This window comes from Polyodon spathula, chromosome 1, assembly GCF_017654505.1.
Source record: "Polyodon spathula isolate WHYD16114869_AA chromosome 1, ASM1765450v1, whole genome shotgun sequence".
Classification (NCBI taxonomy): domain Eukaryota; kingdom Metazoa; phylum Chordata; class Actinopteri; order Acipenseriformes; family Polyodontidae; genus Polyodon; species Polyodon spathula.
Genome location: NC_054534.1, coordinates 634,489 through 659,839, shown reverse-complemented (window position 1 = coordinate 659,839; position 25,351 = coordinate 634,489). Strand labels below are relative to the sequence as shown.

At 44.5% G+C, this 25,351-nt stretch overlaps 2 protein-coding genes across 3 annotated transcripts in view; one reads left to right on the top strand and one right to left on the bottom strand.

The window, feature by feature from the left end:
- LOC121304715 (ubiquitin-conjugating enzyme E2 R2) overlaps nt 1-12,443 on the bottom strand; it is a 37,285-nt gene extending 24,842 nt beyond the window's left edge. Inside the window, exon 1 of the mRNA XM_041236101.1 lies at nt 10,693-12,443. Coding sequence (XP_041092035.1) covers nt 10,693-10,869 — 177 coding nt within the window. The 5' untranslated portion in view covers nt 10,870-12,443. The remainder of the gene's footprint in view (nt 1-10,692) is intronic.
- A 5,192-nt stretch (nt 12,444-17,635) lies between these two features.
- Nucleotides 17,636-25,351, top strand: part of nol6 (nucleolar protein 6 (RNA-associated)) — a 51,509-nt gene continuing 43,793 nt past the window's right edge. Inside the window, exons 1-7 of one of the 2 annotated variants that reach the window (XM_041235880.1) lie at nt 17,643-17,798; nt 18,224-18,431; nt 18,570-18,797; nt 19,683-19,799; nt 20,244-20,423; nt 24,122-24,287; nt 24,821-24,955. In XM_041235880.1, the coding sequence (XP_041091814.1) occupies nt 18,375-18,431; nt 18,570-18,797; nt 19,683-19,799; nt 20,244-20,423; nt 24,122-24,287; nt 24,821-24,955 (883 nt within the window). In that variant the 5' untranslated portion in view covers nt 17,643-17,798; nt 18,224-18,374. Of the gene's footprint in view, nt 17,799-18,223; nt 18,432-18,569; nt 18,798-19,682; nt 19,800-20,243; nt 20,424-24,121; nt 24,288-24,820; nt 24,956-25,351 lie in introns of both variants that reach the window. The other variant, XM_041235962.1, reaches the window with a different exon arrangement.

Here is a 25,351-nt window from a genome sequence, read left to right as displayed (position 1 = left end):
GAGTGACTGGCTAGCATGAGAATGCAGCAAATGGTTGGTCAGTCAATCAGTTATCCCCCTAGGTAGGCACCACAAAAAAAAAAAAAAAAACTTTACTTTCACTTTTTGTTTTTTAAAAACTGTGGAGGAACGACTACACACAGATATCAGGACTGCTGTGAGTCCCTGACTCGAGACACACCTGTTCAGACAGCATCTGTAAACCTCGACTATATTGGACTACACAGCACCCAATTGTACCAGTACTTGCATCAGCTTGTACTTGCACTGAACTGCTCCACACCTTGCCATATTCTACTACTGCTCTTAACTAGAACTACTTCCTGTATCTTGTATTTGACTTTACTCTTACAGGTATCCGTATTCACTTGTTTTTTTTTTTAATTGCTCTTATTTGAAATCATTGTCATCCATGTATCATACTTACTACGTGTTCTTACTGGCTTTTACTCGCATAAGCAAATATTTTAACTGCTCTTAGTCAAACTCGCTCTTAAATGCAATTATTCACTGTATTCTTTAGTTTGCTCTTATTTGCTACTGATTTTATTGTACTTTATAACTGCTCTTATCTGTAAAATGATATTCTGTAATGTGATACTTTGCACTGTATCTGAAACAACTGTAAGTTGCCCTGGATAACGGTGTCTGCCAAGAAATAAATAATAATAATAATAATAATAATTATAATAATAATCTCTCATAACCTAGGATACGATATCAAGTCAAAACCTGCACTGTGTCAGTAAATATCTCCCCTGCCACTGGTGTAAATTCTACTGTAACAGTACATCCCTCTGCTCTACATCCACGGGATGTATTATACAGAACATTAAAACAGACGTCCAGGTTCCAACTTCTATAATCAATATCAATCGGAAAAGTAATTCTCAAAATGCAAATACAAATCTTAGTGACATACTGTGCTTATGTGGAAGCGACAGCGAGTGGGAGAAGTACAGGCGTGGAAAAGTGCAGAGCAGTTTAGAAGCAGTAAAGAGAAACAAAATTCTAGAACTTGAAGCTACTGCACTAACAGGTAACTATGATGTGATAGGTGTTACAGAAACGTGGTTGTCTGAGAGTGATGGGGACGAATATAATATTTGTGGGTATACACTGTATAGGAAAGACAGGCAGGACAGAAGAGGAGGAGGGGTAGCGCTATACATAAGAAACAGTCTTGAAGCCCAGGGGTTAAAACTGGACATAGAAAATAAAGCCGAATCAATATGGGTCAGAATAACGGACAAAAATTCAAAGGGCATAATAATAGAAGCATGCTAGAGACCGCCAGATTCAGACGGTGAGCAAAATAATCTGTTATACAATCACATTAGAAATGCGTGTATTGCAAAGGAGAAGCCATACTAATGGGGGATTTCAACTTCCCCCAAATAAAATGGGAAAACCCGGTGGGTAGCACGAAGGATGAAATAGAAATGGTGGAAATGACAAATGACTGCTTCCTAACACAATTTGTCAAGGCACCGACTAGAGGGGAGGCATGCCTTGATTTAGTCTTTTCAAATAACAAAGACAGAATAACTAAAACAGAGGCCTGAGAACCACTGGCAAACTCAGACCACAACATGGTCTCATTTGAAGTGTTTTTTAAAACCCCAAAAGTAAAGACTAAAGCTAAGGTTTACAATTTTAGAAAAGCAAACTATGAAGGTATGAAACAGAGACTAACAGAAGTAGATTGGAGTAAAATAGAGAAAACACCCACAGGAAAAGGATGGTTGTTCTTCAAAAATGTAGTACTAGAGGCGCAAAACAATTACATCCCTAAAGTAGACAAATCTAAATGTAAAACTAAATGGCCAAAATGGTTTAATAGATCAATTAAAAAAAATATTCAGCGAAAAAAGGCACTTTACAGAGCATTAAAAAAGGACCAAAAAGAAAGTACACAGAAAGAGTACACGGAACTGCAAAAGCAAGTCAAAAAGGAAGTTAGAAAGGCCAAGAGAGAAATAGAAATAAACATTGCTAAGGGAGCTAAAACCAATTCCAAAATGTTTTTCCAATATTACAACAGCAAGAGAACATTCAAAGAGGAGATTAAATGTCTAAGAGATACAAATGGCAAAATCGTAGATGAAGAAAAAAAATAGCAAATATATTAAATGATTACTTTTCACAAGTTTTTACAAAGGAAGATACGGACAACATGCCCCACTTGTCATCCAGTTCCTATCCAGTTTTAAATAACTTTAGCATAACTGAGGCAGAAGTGTTAAAGGGACTAGGAGCTCTTAAAATAAACAAATCCCCTGGGCCGGATGAGATCCTCCCAGTAGTACTCAAAGAAATGAAAGAAGTTATTTACAAACCGCTAACCAAGATCATGCAGCAGTCTCTTGACACAGGGGTGGTACCGACAGACTGGAAAATTGCAAACATAATACTGATCCACAAAAATGGAAACAAAACTGAACCAGGTAACTACAGACCAGTAAGTAAGACCTGAAAAAAGAAACAAGGACCAGGGGTCACAAATGGAGATTAGACAAAGGGGCATTCAGAACAGAAAATAGGAGGCACTTTTTTACACAGAGAATCGTGAGGGTCTGGAATCAACTCCCCAGTAATGTTGTTGAAGCTGACACCCTGGGATCCTTCAAGAAGCTGCTTGATGAGATTTTGGGATCAATAAGCTACTAACAACCAAACGAGCAAGATGGGCCAAATGGCCTCCTCTCGTTTGTAAACTTTCTTATGTTCTTATGTTCATAAAACAAATGTCTTCTTAATAACGTGTGCTAAGGAATGTCCCGACCAAGTTTAGGCAAGTCTTTTATTGGATAAGCCGCTGTCCAGACACATATGCAAGTATGGGCGTCTCCACCACAGCTTATAGCAGGGCTTAAAACTCGCATTAGCCCTGTAGGTTTATTTTAATGAGAGTTGTAAAATGCAGGAACCCCTGGCTCCTGGATCACTGAAATAATTGAACTGAAGGTAGTTCTGAAACCCAGCAATGGGTTTGGGGCCTACGCATTTCAAGCCCTTTTATAAGCCCAACAGCTGCCAGGATATTGAGTCCCCACGGGGAATAATCATTTTCTGTTGATGGTAGTGCAGAAATGTAAACTGTTATAATGCATACAGTACACTGTGTCTTAATGTGAATGATGGGCTGGCAGTGGATAACTTTGACAGTATGCACTACCTGGTCGTATCTGAGCTAAAGCCAGCAGTTCTAAACTGGCAGGGTGCATGTTGGCTTTGACACCTTCATTGGGGCATGACAAACATGATCACATCATAAAATGCAAATATTGACTTGCCAGCGTGCTAGAATAAAAAAGCCCAATGCTTGGATTGTTCCCCTCTCATGAACCCAGCCGTCTCTCTTTCACCAGCAACGGGCCCTGCGGAAGACTGTCAGCGATGAGAATCTGATTAGAACTGAGCCCGGAGGATTATCAGCGATGGGAATCTCGTTGACACTTCAAATCGTTCTCACCTTCTGGGAAACAAATGTATAAATAGATACAAAATACATTAGAAAGAAAGTAAAAAAATTAACTAATGAAATAAGACTCCCATTGCACAGCAGTTTGATCCACTCCAGGCTTTTCTTCTGTGCTTAAATATATAGTAACACACTTGGGTGCAGCCAGATAAGCTCTACTAATAGCTGCAGTGGCTCAAAAGGGAGCAGGATTTAGGCTAATTCTTTCCTCACAGGCATCAGACAAAAACGTTTGCCGTTATGGTTTTAGTGCTTGAGGTTCTAAATGAATGATATGCAAGTAAAATAAATGGGATCTTTAAAACCTTGATCTGATAGCGCAGTGGATTTCAGAGCCTTGTTTGGGAACCGAAATCGAATTTAGGAGACATCAAAAGAGACATTCACACAATGCTCACCCTCCAAGTCAATGAACACACTTCCCCTTTGATAAACATCTACTCGTCCTGCAGTTACTGACAAAGACCAAACTAGGGATGGGACGGTATCGAATGTGCACGGTATGAGAACCGCTAAAGAAAATACTGTGCTAACCTTAATATCATGGTTACAGTACATCATACAAGCTATAAAATAAAGACTTACAAAAAAATAAATGATCAAAATACAGTATCAGTTCTGCATCAGACAGCCTTGCTAAGGCTGCAAGGATCATCGTTTGATTTGGAAGACGCATGTTTGCAGTTTAAAAATGCATTAACCGTTGTATAATTTACAATAATTGCGGTGTAGAATAAAAGGAACGATATCAATACCGTAATGTACCTAAACTACAGAAAGCCTAAAAACCGGTATAGAGACCCTTCCCTAGACCAAACCCAGGCAGGAGATTGTCAAGCACCAGTGCTTTGTTTTAGTTTTTTAACCTCAGGCGATGGACAAAAGCGTAAAAAGTTAAAACAAAAAGGTGAAGACAAAATAAAGCAAACTGGATCCAGACAGTAAAAGGGCTTACTGGGGCAAAAGCTTTTTCTGCTTGTGAAACTAAATGCAAGTAAATGCCAAGAGTGTCAGCTTCGGTGGTTGTTTAAAACATTTGGGCAGTGAAGTTGGCAGCAGGAAGCGTGGCTGGCAGAGCTATAGTTCAGAGCCTGCAGCTCCAGCAGTGTTTACCACTCACTGCATAACGCTGAACACACAAAGCAGAGCCAAGGTGGCACCACAGTTTAGGATACCGACCCAAAAAAAGAAACCCTGCACATTGTTTCTCCTTGTGTTGTGTAACATGCAAACTGGATGCCACTGCAAACCAATCTGAACAAACCATTCCTAATAAAATGTAATCACTCCTAAAACTGTGTGGAGCCTTACATGCCTTACAGAATGTATTCTTGTTTCCAAAGTATTAGCTGCTGAACACAGAGTACTCCACAGCATTGCCTTTTAACACCTCCCTGTTTAGTTTGATAAGTTTCTAATATGGTTTAAGAAGCTCCTCACCCCTCCTAGTGTGGCAGCAATAAGTTATAATGCTTCTTTTAGAACTGACACAGTGCTGAACACAAATAGAGTTGTACTGAATTGAGCAGAGCACTTATTTTACATACAAACTGCAAAAAAAGATACATTGTGATTTGTACTGGGGAACAAACACCTGAATGCATCGAAGGACAAAAACAAAGTCTTTGTCAGGCAGAAAGTACGCATCACAAAGTGTTTTTGCATCAATTTACCACATTGTCAGAATCCTTGAGGCACTTTCTAAATTAGCAAGTGGAAAAATAGCTCTGTGTGTGTGCGTGTGTGTGTGTGTGTGTGTGTGTGATTTCTTCATTATAACACTAAATATCAATATCAACACAGCAACTCATGGTGCCCTAGTTACTTCTGGCTCTCAAAAACCAGCCTTCAGCCTTTTAACCAGACTGGGAAGAGCATGCAACACAAGCTGCCAAACAGTGAGCTCAAATTCTCCAGTGCTGCTTCAGATTTAAAAAGCAGGTCCGGTCCGGTCCGTTTCCATCAGCAATTGAGACGCTTCACTAACGCTGACCCCCTGCAAAGGAAAGGCTTTCTACAGTCATCAACGCTTTGTTCCTCTGTTCTGTCAAGATCCCAGTTTTTGTTGTGTGGAATGTAATATATATAATTATGAGGAATGTAATATAAAAAAACGTTTTTTGGAATGATGTTTTTTGTAAAATGCCAAATACTGCATTACCGTGCTTTGTTTTTTCTCCGATTTTCTTTGTATAGGGTGCAGTCAGTTTTTTGGTGTTTTAGACACACGGATGTACCTGACATTGTTAATTTATTATGCCCTGACATTACTGTAATAAAGCAGATACAGTGTAGTACAATGATTCACTCTGAGACACAATATTCACAACTGATCAACCCCTGCAACCAGTTCAGTCAGAAACAACAGGATCGAATTAATAATTATACATCTCTATCTATCCAACTATCTATTAAGCTATCTATACACACAGCAACTAGATACTATTTCTTGTACCAAATAATCTGCCCAGCAACACACGACACAGTATAGACTATCATGAAATGGTGTTCTACGAGGCTGGCTTGGAAGCACAGCTGATCTACATACCTCCACTGTTCAGACCATTCAAAAAGGACTTTCTGTGCATCAAGGTTACAAAAAATAAAATCAAACTGCTCAAAGTGTATGCAAGGCTCCCTGCAAATCTAAAACATCAAGAAGGGATCCTGTTTGAATGATTTCAATGACTTGGTTCAATTGAATAGACCCCTAATATTTTGCAGAGTGACAATAGGCCTGATTCTCAAAGCTATTTATTCCAAATCATCATAAGTGCAATTTCTTTTTCTAAGAAAGAATCCCACCAGTTAAACATTTCAAACGAATGCGATCCAACTCGATACTTCATTCAAGCCCCTGAGTTAAAAGTCTTTGCTGTTTATTTCTGGTTTGGTAACTTTACTGTGTGCGTTTTTCCTTTCTAAAAAAAAAAAGTGTGCTAATGACAAATTGGAGCAAATCGCTTTGAGAATTTAGCCCCATGTGTTATGAGGTTTGTGTTTGTGTGCAACCAAAAAAATCACTGCAGGGTTAACTGTGCTCTATACCGAGGGACTGGCTGGGTTCAGAACCAAAGGAAAAAAATATAATCATGAGAAGGAAAGCCATGTCCTCTGGGAGCCTCTGAAAACAACAACATTTGACATGTACTTTATTAACTATCAGTTCTGTCTAGCAAACGAGAACAGAACCTGGCAGTGAAGTCCTTTACTTGAACAACTCAGTTTCTGTTTTTACTGAGGCTTTGTGGAGTGTGGTAAACACGCCTGCATTTCCAAGCAGGTGCCTCTTCAGGCAGCAGTGTGTGTGTGTGTGTGGAGGGGAGGAGGGGGAGCATGCATCCCAAGGCTATGAATTGTTGCACTCCTGCATCATGAAGGCTGGTAAACAACAGTTAGATGAACCGATTTAGAATTCAGTGCGTGCTACTGATATTAATCAACGCCCATTTGAATTTTGGATGCATAGCATAAAAGGCACTTTCCAAATGTGTTTGAGGTACATTTTTAAGTGTAGAATCTAGCAGTGTGGTTCCTCGTTCTAACCTAGGATTGTGTTTTGACGCTCTCATGTACTGTTGCATTCCCTGTGTGAACTGTAATGCACTGTGCTATGATCAGAGACCGCTGCTCTGCTTTTAGGCAATGTGAATATCAATAAATTGAATTGGATAAAGTACAGTAAATGCATTCTCCACAGATCAGCCCTGACACTGCACCCCCTTTTAGGGGTGTGCTGATTCATCGATCGGGTTTTTAATGTTGATAATCTCATCAGGGTGACGGTAAAATACAAGGTTTAAAATCCAGTGTGGATTCACCTCATGTTCTTGATAAGAGTCATGCTGTGTATAATGTGTAAGATGGGAATAAAATGGTTGCAAATGCAAATGCAAAAAAAAAAGAGATAGATAGATAGATAGACAGGGTATGAGTCAACAGTTTTTTGGGGTTAGTCGCATTGGCGCATGTAACCTTTCTCTTCTGTCAATATTGATGAATGCGCTAAGATGTCTGTAAGAGGAAAAAAATGCACCTCATATGTTTTTAATAACTGAAATGCGAGAAGGACGGGAATAAATATATACCCTGGATAAGGGCATCTGCTAAGAAATAAATAATAATAACAGCAAATGCTTGTCAGCACAGAAAGGTGCTGCATTAACAGCAACAGAATACAGGAACCTCAGTTTCATGCGAAGGTGACCAACAGTGTTGTGTAAACATTTAATATCGTAAATAGCAGAACCAACTCAATTTAAACATGTTTTTACTGAGAAACAAATGGCAACATGTAACCCTAAGAGCTGTGTGTGTTACAAGCTGTCAAACCAGGACTTCACTGGCATCGAGCACGGGGGCTGCAGCATACTATTCCCATGTTACAACTTTTACTGGACACAATTAGAGGTGCCGTCAACAATTCCAGACACAACACCCGCTAAGTATTTCACATATAAATCACGCAGAGTTCATTGTAATCATCAGCTGCATAGATTCATCATTCAGCAGTGTGGCAACAAACACATGAGTACAGACACTGCGTTACTGTTTTAGTATCACTGTAGTGTCTTAACAAGTTGTTGTATTTTAAGCAGTTGAATATGACAGCAACCAGCTTGCTCTTCAAGTGGCTCCAGCAATTGGATTTGGCCGAGGAGCCACCGGCTCCAAAGGCAACAACTGTGTCTGGGGCCATGATTTGTAATTTTGTTTTAAATAAATGGATTTTAAAGAAAAAACAGGAAACAAAAGCAAAACAGGCTGTGAAGATTATTTGACCAGAAGTGCTTTACCAGTGTTATTGCAATTATAACCCAGCCCAACCCCCTTTACTGTGAGGAATAACCCAACCCCCCCTCCCCCCTCTCTGTCCAGCACTGCCTCTCAGTCACAAACACTTCATGCTGAACTGAGCTTCACCAGGCCTGTCAATCACATAGTGCCCAGACCCGCTGCCAACAACAGAGCTGCGTGCCTACTGAGCACCAGACAGGCTCACCGGGCAGCACACTCGCCTCGGGGCCAGGTTACTGCTCCCCAACCAGCATGGCATGTGAGGGAAATACAGGATGCTGTTCGGGATAAACTAGTTTTGAGATAGAGCTTATTCAGGTTATCTATAGTATCAGCAAGACAAGCCCTGCTAAAAGGGTTTGTAATCACTAATCAATAATCACTTAACAGGTGATTATTAAACCCCATGTGCACGGTGCTGATGACTTCTAGATGGCAAAACCTCAATCCAAAACTTTCCATTTCCATTCCAACGGTACAGCTTCAAAACTAAAAGGAGTTGCCAGATTATTTATGGATTGATTTATTGATTTTTGGAAATGTGTTTTCATGATGTACAAGTTCACATTATAGCAGCTTTTTTGTTTCTGTAAAGAGTGAGACATTGTTTTTATTTATGTGCACGTTGGTGGTAGCACACCGCAAATGTAATTTAAAAGGCTGCGGTGTGTGTCAAGTGTGCGCGTGGCTGTGAGATTTGCTGTTGAAATGTATTACACTTATCTATCCAGGGAATGTCTCTGAGCAACAGCAGCCCTTGTTCTGTTCCCTGTTGCTGTGATCCTGAACAGACACAAGACTGGCAAAGACAGGAAAAGAAGGCAGTGCTTTTTCTGTTATACTCTCTGCTGCCCTTGAGGGTTTTGCTCTAGAAGACAAGGGAAAAGTTTACCCAAGACTCATAATTCATGTTTTTTTCTTTAAACAAGGAGAATAAGAATGTTCAGCAGCATTACATAGTGCTGTGCCTTCTGTTAAAGTACTCCAGATTGGAACTATTCAAACTGTATCCAAGATCCCTTCTTTGGTATTGTACACCCTGCACCACAATGAACACTCAAAACACTCCAGCCCAGTAGCTGAGCTCCTTATAAAGCTGCTTCATCAGCTTCCAGCACTCACTCTGCACCACAATGGACACTTAGAAAAATGCCCCTCTCATCTCTCTGAGGCACACATCCTACAGCACACCTTACTCAACACCTTTTCTTCTTGCATCACAAATCGAATCCCTATCCCTTAAATCCCCCGGTTCGAGCTCTGTGTAGCTCGCTCTGCTTGTTCATCGCATTGATGCACTTCCTGAAATGTTTCACTCCCTTCCTAATGTTCCTAGCAGATAAGAAATCACCCCCCCCCCCTTTCTTTGATTTTTTGATCAATATTTCTCCATTCCATTATTTATTGTTTTAACACAACATGTTCAAAAATAATTACTTAAAAATTGGTAGCCTTTCAAACAGCTTCCCCTGCCTCACTGTTCATTGCTAATTTTCCATTTAAGCATTCCCTAACTAGTGTACTTTATAACTGCTTTTAACTGAAATGTGAGTCTGGAATGTGATTTTCTGTACTGTGATCATTTATTAAAGTGATACTTTATATTGTGATATTCTGCTAAGAAATAAATAATACTAAACAGTGTACTGTCACCAAAGTCACCATGTGTTACAGGACACCCCAATGAAGGGCAGATTGCAAATGCTGGTGCCTTTATCACATTCTGACAAGTACTTCATCCTATGATAAAACTGCCACCACCAACCAAAGCTGCTAAACCATGTTCAGGGGATATTGCACATCAGGCCGGGCATTGGCAATGAAGCAATACATACTTAAATACACTGTGTACCGTAGTATCACTTGCACAGTATTATCTTTTTATTCAGCAGATGCCTTTATCCAAGTGCACTTAGGCTGTGTGTGAGCTATGCATCAGCTGCAGAGTCACCTACAACAACATCTCTCTGAGCACAAGGAGGTGGGATTTGAACCGGGGACCTCCTAGTTACAAGCCCTTCTCTTTAACCACTTGCCCACACAGCCTTTATGTGTAACTAAATAAAATATTATAAATGACAGGGATGGCAGAGGGGACTATCCACTTTTACCACACTAGTTCAGCTAGCAAACCCTGTTTACAAACTGACAGGCAAGCGGTGCTGACTGGGGGAGTGGGGGGGGTACTGTGCGCAACACTGGATCCTAAAGGAGATCCTGTCACAAAGCCCGATCTGCAATATAGGATGGGTACTGCTGTGGCACAGCTTTCTGCCAACATTGTCTACACCCTGACCTGATTCTAAAACAAGCTTCACCGTGTAATAACATTATCACCATTGTGAGATTATTAGAATGCTTTTAACCCGTCCCTCCTTCCCTTATCAGGGCCCCATGGCGGGTAGTTTTACCTTAAAGTAGCCCCCCTCGTACAGTGTGTTGGGGGGCCCAAAGATCGCCACCTCCCAGTTGTAAAGATCGGACTCCTCCACTAGGGTTATGCGGAACCCCTCCACCGGCTCCTCCTGCAGAGACTTGAGCTCCAACATCAGCGCCTTCTGCGAGCTCGGCATCTGCTGCTGAGCCATACTGCAGTACAATCGAACCGAGTCGACACCACCACGAGTAATACAGTTTACAATACAATCTCGGATGCGGAGATGCCTCTGACTGTTATTGTGTGCAGACTCGGGATCCCAGCTGAGTCAATGAACTGGACCACCAACTTCTCAAATAGATCCGCTGATAGAGTAGTAGTCAGAAATCCAATTGATTTTGTGGCAGTCCTGGGAAAAAGCAGTCTTAATGAGGAATGGACCTGGATCAATCCCAAACAGGTAAAGCAAACCCCGGTCCAAAAAGATGTATTAAGAACGGGTTAATCCCCAAACTCGGGTTCAATCTGACCAAGAGCCAGTCTGAATGTACCCGATCCGAAGCACCCCAAAATAGAACAGATCCGATGAAACAAACGTGAGGGGAACCAATGTGTCTTCTTGAGTTAATTATGGGATGTCGATTCTAAGTACAAGGCGTGTTGGGGCTCGGCGTGCTCCTATGGGTCCTGGACCGAACCGAACCGGGAAATCGGGCCGCAGTGGTGGGGGTAAATTGGGGAAGGGTTATCGAAGGGGGGAGGGGAGAGAGTGTGAATAATACATTTACAACCCACAATAAGCAATCTTAAAACAAAAGAATTGTTAGAATTTAAAATCACAACGCGACTCTTGCCATAGAAGAAACAGAAGCACCAACAGAAAAAAAGCAGCTCACTTTGTTTCAACTTGACTCATTCCGCAATGCTGCTGTCATTGCCAGAATAATAATTTAAAAAAAAAATGAAATGATAATAACATGAAAAAAGAAATGGCAATGCTGCTCCGGGGTCCGACTTCACACCAGAAGCAGAAACCGAACTGTCGACGTGCTGCTGCTGTGAAGAGATATAAACCAGAAGGGGGTTATGAACCCCAGCTCTGTGTAAACAAACAAACAAACAAACAAACAAACAAACAAAACCAATCCAGCCGCTCGGCTTCCTTCTGTGTCCAGTATCCCAGATGATATATGTTAGATCACGGGTCCCCAAGCTCCTCCGAGTCCTTCGTCTCAGGGTTTATTTATTTATTTCCTTTGCCAAACAGCCGGAGAAACAAAATCTCTCCCGCTGCCCCCTTCGCCCCCGTCCGGCGCCTGCGGCTCCGTTTTCGTTGACTGTTCCTTTCTTTTAAACCTCCGATTTGATACGGTGTCTCGGTTATACGGTAACACACAGCTGAGCTGATCCGACTGTAGTGTATTATGTGTTGTGGTCGGTGCTTATTTATCTTGTTTTAGTGAGAAGTAACGAGAGTCTTGGGTACAGATGGGTCTCTTCTGCTTCCGGCTGTGCTGAGGCTGCTCCTCCTCGCTCTGCCCTCACGTCGCCAAGCGACCCCAACACGTACACGGGCACAGCTGCCGTGCGCGTCCCCGCCGCTTCCCTAGCACTAAAATCGATAATCAATATTATACTGGTTCATAAACTGGTTAAACAAAAATCACGTTGCGAAAATCATTGTAACTGCACTCGCTGCCATTGCCTTATACTGACTTATACACACACTTACTAGTCAAAACCTGGATGTTTATTAGCGGGCAGTGGCTAACGGTTCAGGTTGAGAGCGTACTTTCTATTGCACTCGTGTCAATGACATTCTGTGTGAGATCCTCTCACGATGGCCCAACAGATGTCCCACCCCGGTATTTCTGTATTCGTGTGTCCCGATACTGGTTGAAGCCAGAGTAGCACATGTTCACGTTTCTCAATGCCTCCAGCGTTTAGGAGCACAAGAACACTGGGTCTGTATGTTCCTTGCATGGCACAAATGTGCTGTGACCTTTGCAGCTGCTTATTCATTCATTTCACTGTAAGTTCTCCCATCTCCAGCCGTCAGTAATGCAATGCTCAACGTGACCCTTGTAACTTAGTTCAACACCTACAACTGCTGCTTCTGCTGTGAGCTGGGTGAGACTGCTGGAATTCCTCTGCTTGTGACAGACATGGGCAGATGGGCTCAAGCATGAAGGTGCTACGCTAATGTTTCTCTTATATTCAAGAGCAAGCGCTGTAGTGATGCGAGTACGGGCCCCATGCTGATGTCGGTGTTATTAACTGATCAGCCGCTAGGAGGAGATTCATTACATCCCATTCTGTGAATGGTTCACCTAGTAGAGGGGAGTCACTCTGTCTGAAACCAAGGGATGTACCTAAGGGATAACCCAGTAATGCACTAACAGGAGATTCATCTGCTTTATAGGCAGGGGTGTAATGATTCATCACATATGCATATTGTACCTTAATAGAGGTCTGTATCATTTATATCGTGACACAGATCAAAAGCAAAGAGCTCTCTGTAGTTCACCAGGTGGTTCTTGCATGAAGAATCTGTGTATTTAGAGTTGCTATGGATACACACTCTCCCTTAATTATTGTCTTAAACGATCATTTGGTCTTATTGTGCACCAAGCAAGTGGCCCATCAGGACTATTACATGCATTGTGATACAGTGTGACTTGCATACCACAATACATATCATATTGTGACATTAGTGCATCATACACCCCTGACCCACAATACCAAGTCTCAGCAAGAGAATGTTTTATCCACCTCGTGGTGGTAGCTCGCTGGTTTGGTACCACTTCATGCCACATTGCCGATCTTGGCTGGGGGCTCAAAGGGCTGCTGCATTGGCCTTTGTGCTCCCATGTGTTAGGTAAGGAAATCTAAGGATACAGTCGTTCTCAAATCCAGACAGATACCACGAGACCAGGCCCTGTTTAGGTTTAACAGGTGAAAAGACCCGATTGGCTGGACAGTGGGAATCAAGGTCGCCTGTTGACTTGCATCATCAAGATTTGTAAGTGGCTTGCAACTGTGAGGTGACATTTGAACTGGACATTTCAAATTGGGTAGAAAAACCAGAGGACAAAATCTGCCCCTGGTATGACCACACAATGTGACTGCCCTTGTGCGAAAGTAGAATCTTTCCCTGGTATGACCTCACAGTGTGACTGCCCTTGTGCGACAGTAGAATCTGCCCCTGGTATGACCTCACAGTGTGACTGCCCTTGTGCGACAGTAGAATCTGCCCCTGGTATGACCTCACAATGTGACTGCCCTTGTGCGACGGTAGGGAGGGGTTCCAACAAGTGGCAAGGGTGCTACTCAGGAGAGATTGACAGGAAGAGGTGACCTAGTGCACAAGTGGAGGCTGGGCTTGAAACCAATCCTGGGGGCTCTTGAGCTCCTTAACCAGTGTGCAGAAGAGCCAGCACTCTCTAGAGAGCTGTTCCAGACATGCTGCATGTCTCTGTGTGAGTTACTGCATTTACACTGCAGGGGCAGTGTTGTTCACTCTCACTACCCTGTATCACACTTGTTTTTTACAATAATGTAGACAAGCAATTTATTTACAACAACACTGTACAAAAAGGCCTGGACGGCTTCTTGTGCTGCAGAGCAGTCTTACAGAAAAAGTCCAGTCAAGAAGAGGCAAGGAAAGGGATTTGAATTCCTTGTTTAGCACTCCTTTATAAAATGGCAAGAATAGAGGGCACAATCACAATGGCTAATAAATCTACTACACCGGCACAGCTTGGAACTCTAAGAGCCACTGTGCCTGATTCACCTGATCAATGATTCACTGTGCGGTGGGGTAGGGTGCGGTAGGGTGTGGAGGGGTAGGGTAGGGTGTGGTGGGGGTGCAGTCACACCACCCCACGTCGGTGGGGTGCGGTAGGGTGTGGAGGGTGGGGTAGGGTGTGCAGTAGGGTGCCACGGGGTGGTATAGGGTGTGGTGCGGTAGGGTGGGGTGGGGTAAGGTGTGGATCCCCCTGGGGTGGGGTAGGGTGCGGTAGGGTGTGGAGGGGTAGGGTAGGGTGTGGTGGGGTGCAGTAGGGTGTGGAGGGGTGCGGTGGGGTGGTGTTGGGCTTTGGCACGACACAGGACCCTATTTGAACCTAATTAAAGACACTTAATTAATATGTGTAATGGGTTACCTTAATTAGCATGGTTATATATACATTTCTCCCAAAATGAGTGCAACATTGCAGAAAAAAACAAAAAAACTATGAACAATACAGAATGCAACACTTATATATTTTATACATTTTATCACAAGGTTAAAATAGGTAAAATAATACAGTACAAAAATAGAAAAGATTAATATCAATACAGCATAAGTCAGTATATTAATCTCAGCAAGCAATAATATTCACATAATATCTCAGCTTATATAAAATGACTTCTAATACATAAGAGTAGATCTTGAACTTCATGCTGATTTGAACTCGGCTCTCGCCAAGATAAGCACCAACTAAGACGTAGCTTTGCAGTAAGCTAGTGTGATCCATCTGCATCGCCATCCATTTGCGTTGTTTTCCATCTGATGATGTAGATATCCTTCTGTCTGGTGTTGATTGCTGAAGTGTAATGCTGGCTCCAGGGATCAGCTCATTTTGTCTCCCTAGCGCATCAGCACACACAACGGCTGCGATGCTGGCTACGGAGATCAACCCAGTGCGGTCTCCCCAGCGCATCAGCATGACAACCGTCTGGATTGAAATAAGTAAGGTACATCTCTGGGGTCTTCAAGTGGACACCTTCCATCCTCGGTGTTTCGTTGACTAGCCCACGACTCCTCAAGAGGCTCAACAGCGATTGCAACAGTTGCTGCTCCTCTCTGCTGCTTCAGATAAGTTCTTCACTGTGCGACGCAACTCTTGGTCACTGAACCCGACGTCTCTGAGAAACTGGGTTGTAGAGTGTGCCACAAATCCTCGACAACCCACCTCCACTGGGTAAACTCGGACTCCCCATCCTCGCTGTTCCGCTTCAGCAGCTAGTTGAGCAAACCGAAGTTTCTTCCTCTCATACGCCTCATCCACAGCATCCTCCCATGGCACTGTTAACTCTACCAGATGAACAAGGCCTGCTGATCCAGACCACAAGACAATGTCTGGATGAAGGTTAGTGGTGGCAATCTCAGGTGGAAAAATAAGCCGCTGACCAACATCTGCCAGCTTCTTCCAGTCTCTAGCAGCTTCCGGTCGTCCTGAGCGAGGCTTGGTTTTAATATAGTAGTATATATAAATTACATGTAAAAGCAAACATTTATCAGTTGTCTATAATTTGTCTCAATTCTTACATCAGCACATATAATGAATGTGAATATGCAAGCAGGATACTGTAACGGTTTCGATGAATATGAGTCAGTAAATATCTGAAATAAAATCCCAGTCAATTTTAATTAATAGGATAAGATCTTAATTAGTTCTTTATTTGTCTCTCCATTGTTATAAATATATAAACCCTTCAGTTAGAATCACGGCACACAACACCATTTCCTTTGTTTACATTTATTCCAGCACCTCTCAATTTCATAGATTGCTTTAATTTAATTAAATTAAATTGCTTTAATTTAATTTAATTTAACTTTCATGAAATATTCAAACTTGCTCCTTTTTGTTATAAAGCAACTCCTGACCACAACCTTTTACACAAACCTTTCTGTAAATATATATTTATTACATTCCCCCAGTATACTTTCTGTTAATCTTTTCTATTATCTAATTTATATGGACAATACTGCAGAATCGGTCGAGTAACAAGACTAGGGTGCAACAATGTTCTGCAGTTGCAGACAGGTCAAGTCTCACGCATTTAGCGTCAGACTAACGCATTAGCATGTTCGCTCACTCTCAGGCATTCCTAAACTTATCTCACACATTATGAGTAAAAGAAAATATCTGCTCTAAAGATTTAAAATCTTTTTACTCAGGCGCTGAAAGAGACAGCAAAAAATCAGGGGCCTCATTGGAAAGAGCAGGCATAGAAGACTTTTAATTCTGTCTCATGAATATTCATGAGCCAATCCAGAACGAGGCTAGTAGGGTAAAAAAACCAAAACAATCATGGCGGCCAACATTCATTACATCGATCGCGATCTGTCTTTTGTGCCGGAATTAACATTTTCAACAATGAAAACCTACATTAAAACCAAATCTAAGAAGTCTGGTCACAAGCATGTTTCCAAGGGTGTGCAGTATTACAAGCAGGCCTGTGTGCATGCGCTCAGAGATTAGTTCACTTGTGATATCTGACACATCTGAGCAGCACCCATTTCTCACACTTGACTGCAGTTTGTAGACACTACAATGTGAAAGTAATCATGTAAAAAGTCACTATCTTCTCTAAGTGTCGTTCTTTTGTAAACATTCATAGCTATAAAGAGTGCTCGAACGGTTGTTAACAGCTTTTAACAAGGGGCACTGCAGAACTATGCAATATTAAACAGTGTACATTTTAAATTAAACTATTAAGTGCTGGTTGGATTAAAAACCTGGACTGTTGGGCGTCCCCAAGGACCAGCGATGAGAGGCTCTGCCTTAAGCAACCACAGCACACCGGCTGGAAAATACACTCTTTGGGACAGTCAATCCTTAACATCTCTGCAACTGGCCTGCAGACAAGCACCTGCGTATAAGCGCACTCACTGTGCAAAGCATTATGCGCCTTTTCGCGCGACAATACGGTAGTTGTGCACTTTAAATCGTTTGAATAAAAGAGATCGATACCACGTCATAAAATCGTCCAGACTCGAATACCTATACTTCCACAATATCACAGTCATCGTGCCGTACAGCGTGTGCACGACTTGAGAAACAGTCGCGCAATCTTCCGCCGTACTGGAGCGTGTGGCGCACCCAAGCTTTAGTGGGCGGGGACATCAAGGACCGTCGAAACTCTCCGTTAAACCAATCAAAACGAGCGATCGTGCACAAGGGGCGCGGTTTCGGTGTAAGTGCGCCAGACTGTCCACGTGTGTGTTCAATGTGAGTCTAAGACCCAAACCTGCGGAAGCGAGATTGAGCAGAAAATACCAACCAAAACCAAATCAGAAACAACAATATCGCAATCAACTGGAAGATGAAGAGGAAAGGGCAGGAGACGGCGGTGACGGAGAATGAGAACGAGGTACGATGGGATCATAATTAATAACGAAGACCAGTGAGCGTAGACAGTTTGGGTTCAATTAAGCACAATGCTACATTTTTAAAATATTTATTTCAAATATGATAGGACTGTTATTAATACAAATATCAGAATCCAACAGTGCAAATATATATATATATATATATATATATATATATATATATATATATATATATATAATATATATGTGTGTGTGTGTATGCAGAGAGAGAGAGAGATAGAGATAGAGATAGAGATAGAGATAGAGAGATATGCACTACCGCATTAGCTTTGATGGGACTCCAGGCGGGATGCAAGTAATACTCCTATTGCTTGTGAGTTATAACACCCATTCCAGGTTTTAATACGAGCTTGATTAACCACAGTATTTATGGAGACCGCTCAGGTGTGTCGTCTTATACTTGCAGTAAAACCAGGAATGGATCAAGTCGCTGTGCAATGGGAGCTTTGTGTCCATCCCAGACTGACACTGTACAGTTTACCCCAGGAGTTTAAAGTTGAGCAGTAAATGGTTCCAGTTCAGAAGCTGCCAGTGTGAGCGTGCTGTGGAATTGAGGAATGTCCCTGCATAACATCTCTGTGTTCTCTGCAGCCCAAAATAAGATGAGGCATATGGTAAAGTGTTCTCTTGTGCCGAATGATGATTGTTGATTAATACCTGCCTGATATTCCATTAGGGAATGAGTTACCGATTGCACCTCTGCCAAGTGTCGGAATTGTGTTAATAAATATTTACTGGTCTGTGTGTCCCAGGAGGAGATGTCGGACCCCTCGGAGGAGGAGGAGGACGGAGACGAGGGGAGCGGTGGTCCTGGGGGTCTGCTGAAGAGGAGCCGTGTTCAGGGGAAGAGTTTGGGGGACGGGGTCCTGAAGCCTGTCAAACTGACCAAGCAGCAGCTGTACAAACCCCCCACTAATGAGGAGCTGAACCGCCTGCAAGAGACCGAGAGCCTGTTCCACTCGAGCCTGCTGAGGATGCAGGTGAGAGCCGGCCCTTCCCTCTCAGCCTCCTGAGGCCACTCAGGGTGGTCCTGGGTATCTCAGTCAGTGGGTCCTGGTTAGGACTGTTTAAAGGAGTCCCTAACAAGGTTTTACAATGAATTCTCTTAGTTCTTATTAGCAGTATTTGCTGTATGTTATTGCCACTGGTCCCCCGTTTGTTCTGTTTAAGGTCTTGCAACATGCTGTACTTTGTCTTCATGTGTAACCCCGTGACGTACAGCAAAGGCACCGGGATGCAGCAGTGTATCTGTAGGGTTAACACTGAAATAAAAAGAAGAGAGAAGGTGGAGAAACAAGGTTCTGTACATACAGGGTGTAACAATCATACTAACAGTAAGCAGTGTGGAAATGGATTGATTTAGCACTCCTTTCAAGACTATATCCACACTAGCAGAAGTACCCGGCACTGCCTGAGGATGTTTAATATTTCAGTATTTCATGCATGATAAATTGGGGATCGGTAGCCTTATGGTTTCCTATAAGTTACCAATCTTGGGTGTTGCACAATGCGCTCGGACCCCTTTCCCTTTCTTTTAATTTTTTTTTTTGTGGTTTTTGCTACCTCTCACAGTGGGTTAATGCAATACACTTTCCCAAAGCTTGGCCAGTTTAAATTAATCTGCTTGTATGAATCTCTTGTATGTGATGCATGCAAGCCCTGTGTCCTGGATACAGCCTCATGCGTTTAATGTCCTGTGTATTCTTCTCTGGCCCCTCTGAAATGGTAGTTCGTACCTGTTTGAATCTGCTTTATATATAAAATGCCCCCCAGTAATGTGGTGTACCTCCTGTTAGACACGCCCTGCTGTGTGTCTCCTGTGTAATCCTGTTTGAATCACTGTGCACTGTGTGTTTGCTGTGCAGATGGAGGAGCTCCTGAAGGAAGTGACTCTTTCTGAGCGGAGGAGAAAGACGATCGACTCGCTCGTGCAGGAAGTGACATCGCTGCTGGCTAGTGTCCCTGAGACGACTGACAGAGAGGTAAGGGGTCAGCCATCTGACCTGCTGTAAAATCCATGCGCCTTCCTTAGGGTTTGAACCACAAAATCATGCTACGTCTGCCAGAAATACTAGAAGAAACTGAATAAATTAAAATGTTTTGAGTCCTGAATGTTGTCTTGAGGACATTGAAAAAGTCTTCCAATCACTGAAATGTTTGTCACTGAGTTTATTAGGTTTCTTTTAGTATTTCAGTATTGAGTGTTGAGTAGCTAAGGTTTAATTCTGTAGTTTAATCGCAGAAATACCTTTTTTTTAATGATACATTAATACTTTGCATTTCTGAAGTTGCAATTACATTGTAACATTCTCTGCAACAATTCACTATGGTGCTATTGAAATAGAGTTTATTCTGCTTAAGAATCTTGTGAGCCAGGACTCTGAATTGCCTGGATATTAACCCTTCTGCCCTGGTGTCCCCCCCAGCTGAGTGATCAGGCCTGGGTGCCACGTGGTGTGAAGGTGCCCCTGCTGCAGGCCCCCTACTCTGTGAAGGGTCGCTTCAGAATGGCACCCCCCCTCTCTGTCAAGCTGGTGGGCAGCTACCCCCTTGGCACCTGCTCCAAACCTGACGTCAATGTGGACCTGGCCGTCACCATGCCAGCGGTAAGAAAGGCACCGCCTCAATACAGAACGAGTGGGGGCAGGATCTGTGATGCAGTGTCTTTGATTGAAGCTGCTTTATATGCCTGAACAATTAGCCTGACATGCAGCTGTAAATCGTTGGCTCCAGACTACAGCATTATAATGAGGGAGCATATTATGAACAATTGTAATTGCACGTGCATAGTGAAAGGCACAAAGCTGTCTCAGTGGAATAGTCCTTTGAGAACTGTCTTGCACCATTGCAGCAGCTCAGTTATCTGCAAAAAAAAAAAAAAAACATTGATTTCAAAGATTCGGCTGTGCCAGCGTTCTTGATATGACAGGGCATGTAATTCCAAATGCAGGGAGCAGAGTACCTACAGGCCCTCTTCGCCTCTCCTGATTTTAGAAAACTTTTAGGAACTATCAAAAGTTTACATTCACTGATCTCGAGCTGCGACTCAGAGCACAAGGCACCAGCATTTCCTGTACATAGAAAGACCCCAAACCATGAAGAGCCTTATAAGTAGTAATCAATCCTGAGTTTACCAGGGAACCAGTGCAGTGATTTCTGAACTGGAGTGACAGGTTGTGAACGCCGTGTGCGAGGCAGCACTCTGGCTGAAGCCTATTGAACCAGTGCAGTGATTTCTGAACTGGAGTGACAGGTTGTGAACGCCGTGTGCGAGGCAGCACTCTGGCTGAAGCGTATTGAACCAGTGCAGTGATTTCTGAACTGGAGTGACAGGTTGTGAACGCCGTGTGCGAGGCAGCACTCTGGCTGAAGCGTATTGAACCAGTGCAGTGATTTCTGAACTGGAGTGACAGGTTGTGAACGCCGTGTGCGAGGCAGCACTCTGGCTGAAGCGTATTGAACCAGTGCAGTGATTTCTGAACTGGAGTGACAGGTTGTGAACGCCGTGTGCGAGGCAGCACTCTGGCTGAAGCGTATTGAACCAGTGCAGTGATTTCTGAACTGGAGTGACAGGTTGTGAACGCCGTGTGCGAGGCAGCACTCTGGCTGAAGCGTATTGAACCAGTGCAGTGATTTCTGAACTGGAGTGACAGGTTGTGAACGCCGTGTGCGAGGCAGCACTCTGGCTGAAGCGTATTGAACCAGTGCAGTGATTTCTGAACTGGAGTGACAGGTTGTGAACGCCGTGTGCGAGGCAGCACTCTGGCTGAAGCGTATTGAACCAGTGCAGTGATTTCTGAACTGGAGTGACAGGTTGTGAACGCCGTGTGCGAGGCAGCACTCTGGCTGAAGCGTATTGAACCAGTGCAGTGATTTCTGAACTGGAGTGACAGGTTGTGAACGCCGTGTGCGAGGCAGCACTCTGGCTGAAGCGTATTGAACCAGTGCAGTGATTTCTGAACTGGAGTGACAGGTTGTGAACGCCGTGTGCGAGGCAGCACTCTGGCTGAAGCGTATTGAACCAGTGCAGTGATTTCTGAACTGGAGTGACAGGTTGTGAACGCCGTGTGCGAGGCAGCACTCTGGCTGAAGCGTATTGAACCAGTGCAGTGATTTCTGAACTGGAGTGACAGGTTGTGAACGCCGTGTGCGAGGCAGCACTCTGGCTGAAGCGTATTGAACCAGTGCAGTGATTTCTGAACTGGAGTGACAGGTTGTGAACGCCGTGTGCGAGGCAGCACTCTGGCTGAAGCGTATTGAACCAGTGCAGTGATTTCTGAACTGGAGTGACAGGTTGTGAACGCCGTGTGCGAGGCAGCACTCTGGCTGAAGCGTATTGAACCAGTGCAGTGATTTCTGAACTGGAGTGACAGGTTGTGAACGCCGTGTGCGAGGCAGCACTCTGGCTGAAGCGTATTGAACCAGTGCAGTGATTTCTGAACTGGAGTGACAGGTTGTGAACGCCGTGTGCGAGGCAGCACTCTGGCTGAAGCGTATTGAACCAGTGCAGTGATTTCTGAACTGGAGTGACAGGTTGTGAACGCCGTGTGCGAGGCAGCACTCTGGCTGAAGCGTATTGAACCAGTGCAGTGATTTCTGAACTGGAGTGACAGGTTGTGAACGCCGTGTGCGAGGCAGCACTCTGGCTGAAGCGTATTGAACCAGTGCAGTGATTTCTGAACTGGAGTGACAGGTTGTGAACGCCGTGTGCGAGGCAGCACTCTGGCTGAAGCGTATTGAACCAGTGCAGTGATTTCTGAACTGGAGTGACAGGTTGTGAACGCCGTGTGCGAGGCAGCACTCTGGCTGAAGCGTATTGAACCAGTGCAGTGATTTCTGAACTGGAGTGACAGGTTGTGAACGCCGTGTGCGAGGCAGCACTCTGGCTGAAGCGTATTGAACCAGTGCAGTGATTTCTGAACTGGAGTGACAGGTTGTGAACGCCGTGTGCGAGGCAGCACTCTGGCTGAAGCGTATTGAACCAGTGCAGTGATTTCTGAACTGGAGTGACAGGTTGTGAACGCCGTGTGCGAGGCAGCACTCTGGCTGAAGCGTATTGAACCAGTGCAGTGATTTCTGAACTGGAGTGACAGGTTGTGAACGCCGTGTGCGAGGCAGCACTCTGGCTGAAGCGTATTGAACCAGTGCAGTGATTTCTGAACTGGAGTGACAGGTTGTGAACGCCGTGTGCGAGGCAGCACTCTGGCTGAAGCGTATTGAACCAGTGCAGTGATTTCTGAACTGGAGTGACAGGTTGTGAACGCCGTGTGCGAGGCAGCACTCTGGCTGAAGCGTATTGAACCAGTGCAGTGATTTCTGAACTGGAGTGACAGGTTGTGAACGCCGTGTGCGAGGCAGCACTCTGGCTGAAGCGTATTGAACCAGTGCAGTGATTTCTGAACTGGAGTGACAGGTTGTGAACGCCGTGTGCGAGGCAGCACTCTGGCTGAAGCGTATTGAACCAGTGCAGTGATTTCTGAACTGGAGTGACAGGTTGTGAACGCCGTGTGCGAGGCAGCACTCTGGCTGAAGCGTATTGAACCAGTGCAGTGATTTCTGAACTGGAGTGACAGGTTGTGAACGCCGTGTGCGAGGCAGCACTCTGGCTGAAGCGTATTGAACCAGTGCAGTGATTTCTGAACTGGAGTGACAGGTTGTGAACGCCGTGTGCGAGGCAGCACTCTGGCTGAAGCCTATTGAACCAGTGCAGTGATTTCTGAACTGGAGTGACAGGTTGTGAACGCCGTGTGCGAGGCAGCACTCTGGCTGAAGCGTATTGAACCAGTGCAGTGATTTCTGAACTGGAGTGACAGGTTGTGAACGCCGTGTGCGAGGCAGCACTCTGGCTGAAGCGTATTGAACCAGTGCAGTGATTTCTGAACTGGAGTGACAGGTTGTGAACGCCGTGTGCGAGGCAGCACTCTGGCTGAAGCGTATTGAACCAGTGCAGTGATTTCTGAACTGGAGTGACAGGTTGTGAACGCCGTGTGCGAGGCAGCACTCTGGCTGAAGCGTATTGAACCAGTGCAGTGATTTCTGAACTGGAGTGACAGGTTGTGAACGCCGTGTGCGAGGCAGCACTCTGGCTGAAGCGTATTGAACCAGTGCAGTGATTTCTGAACTGGAGTGACAGGTTGTGAACGCTGTGTGCGAGGCAGCACTCTGGCTGAATGTTAATATCAAAAAGATGTAAGGCCACACAGGTAGTTTAGTCGTTTTTCATTGCGGGCCAGGAACGACAGCAAAGAAAACCTTTCAATGATAGTTTCAAAGTTGTCAGGATGTTCCCAATGAAAGGAAAAAGATCCTGCACCCAAAGGACTACCTGAACCAGCGCTATCACCACAAGAGGGCGCTGTACCTGACCGGCCTGGCACACCACCTGTCCTCCAGCCACGCCTTTGGCAGCCTGCGTTTCACCTATCACCATGGAAACCACCTGCGGCCCCTCCTTCTACTCACTCCGCTCGGTAAGGTCCGGCCCGGTCGAAGCGCGCTATCACCACAAGAGGGCGCTGTACCTGACCGGCCTGGCACACCACCGGTCCTCCGGCCCGGTCGAAGCGCGCTGTGTGATGCCAGGCGCTGGGTGGGATTCACTCCGCTCGGTAAGGTCCGGCCCGGTCGAAGCGCGCTGTGTGATGCCAGGCGCTGGGTGGGATTCACTCCGCTCGGTAAGGTCCGGCCCGGTCGAAGCGCGCTGTGTGATGCCAGGCGCTGGGTGGGATTCACTCCGCTCGGTAAGGTCCGGCCCGGTCGAAGCGCGCTGTGTGATGCCAGGCGCTGGGTGGGATTCACTCCGCTCGGTAAGGTCTGGCCCGGTCAAAGCGCGCTGTGTGATGCCAGGCGCTGGGTGGGATTGTGTGAACCAGGCAGCTTGTTTTAAATTTGCAGCTCGTACTTTTTCACAGTGTGAACAGTATTTTAAAATGTCATCTGCAACAAATTGCCTTATAAGCTGCCTGCTTTTTCCTGGACTCAGTGTCTCCTCCTCTCTCCCCAGGTAAGGAGGAGCGCTCAGTGACCCTGCGGCTCCACGTCTGCCCCCCCGCCGGGTTCTTCAAGCCAAGCCGATTCCACCCCCGCAAAAACAACGTGCGCACGGCCTGGTTCCTGGGCCAAGAGACTCCCCAGCAGGGTATGTAGGGCTCCGGGGGCCAGTCTTGCTGAGTGAAACCAGCGAGTCCTGGAAAGATTCTGAACGGCATTTTTGACCTGAACACATCAGATCCCAAGTAAGTTTGACAATTCGAAGGTGTATCTGGGTATCCATCGGGACAGCTTACTGTGAGACTGGATATGATGTGAACGAAATGTCTGGGAAACTGACGCCAAACAAGGCTAAACGTTACTTTTTTTTTTCCTCTGTCATAATGAAGCCTCCACTCTACATGTTCGTCTTCATTTTTTTTTTCAGAATTACATACTTTGATTATTGATTTCAGTGCTTTCCTTTTGGCTTATTGGTTGCTTAGTTGTAGAAAACCCGATTTGTAAAAGATTTGCAGTGTCATGGGAACGAGTACCAACACAG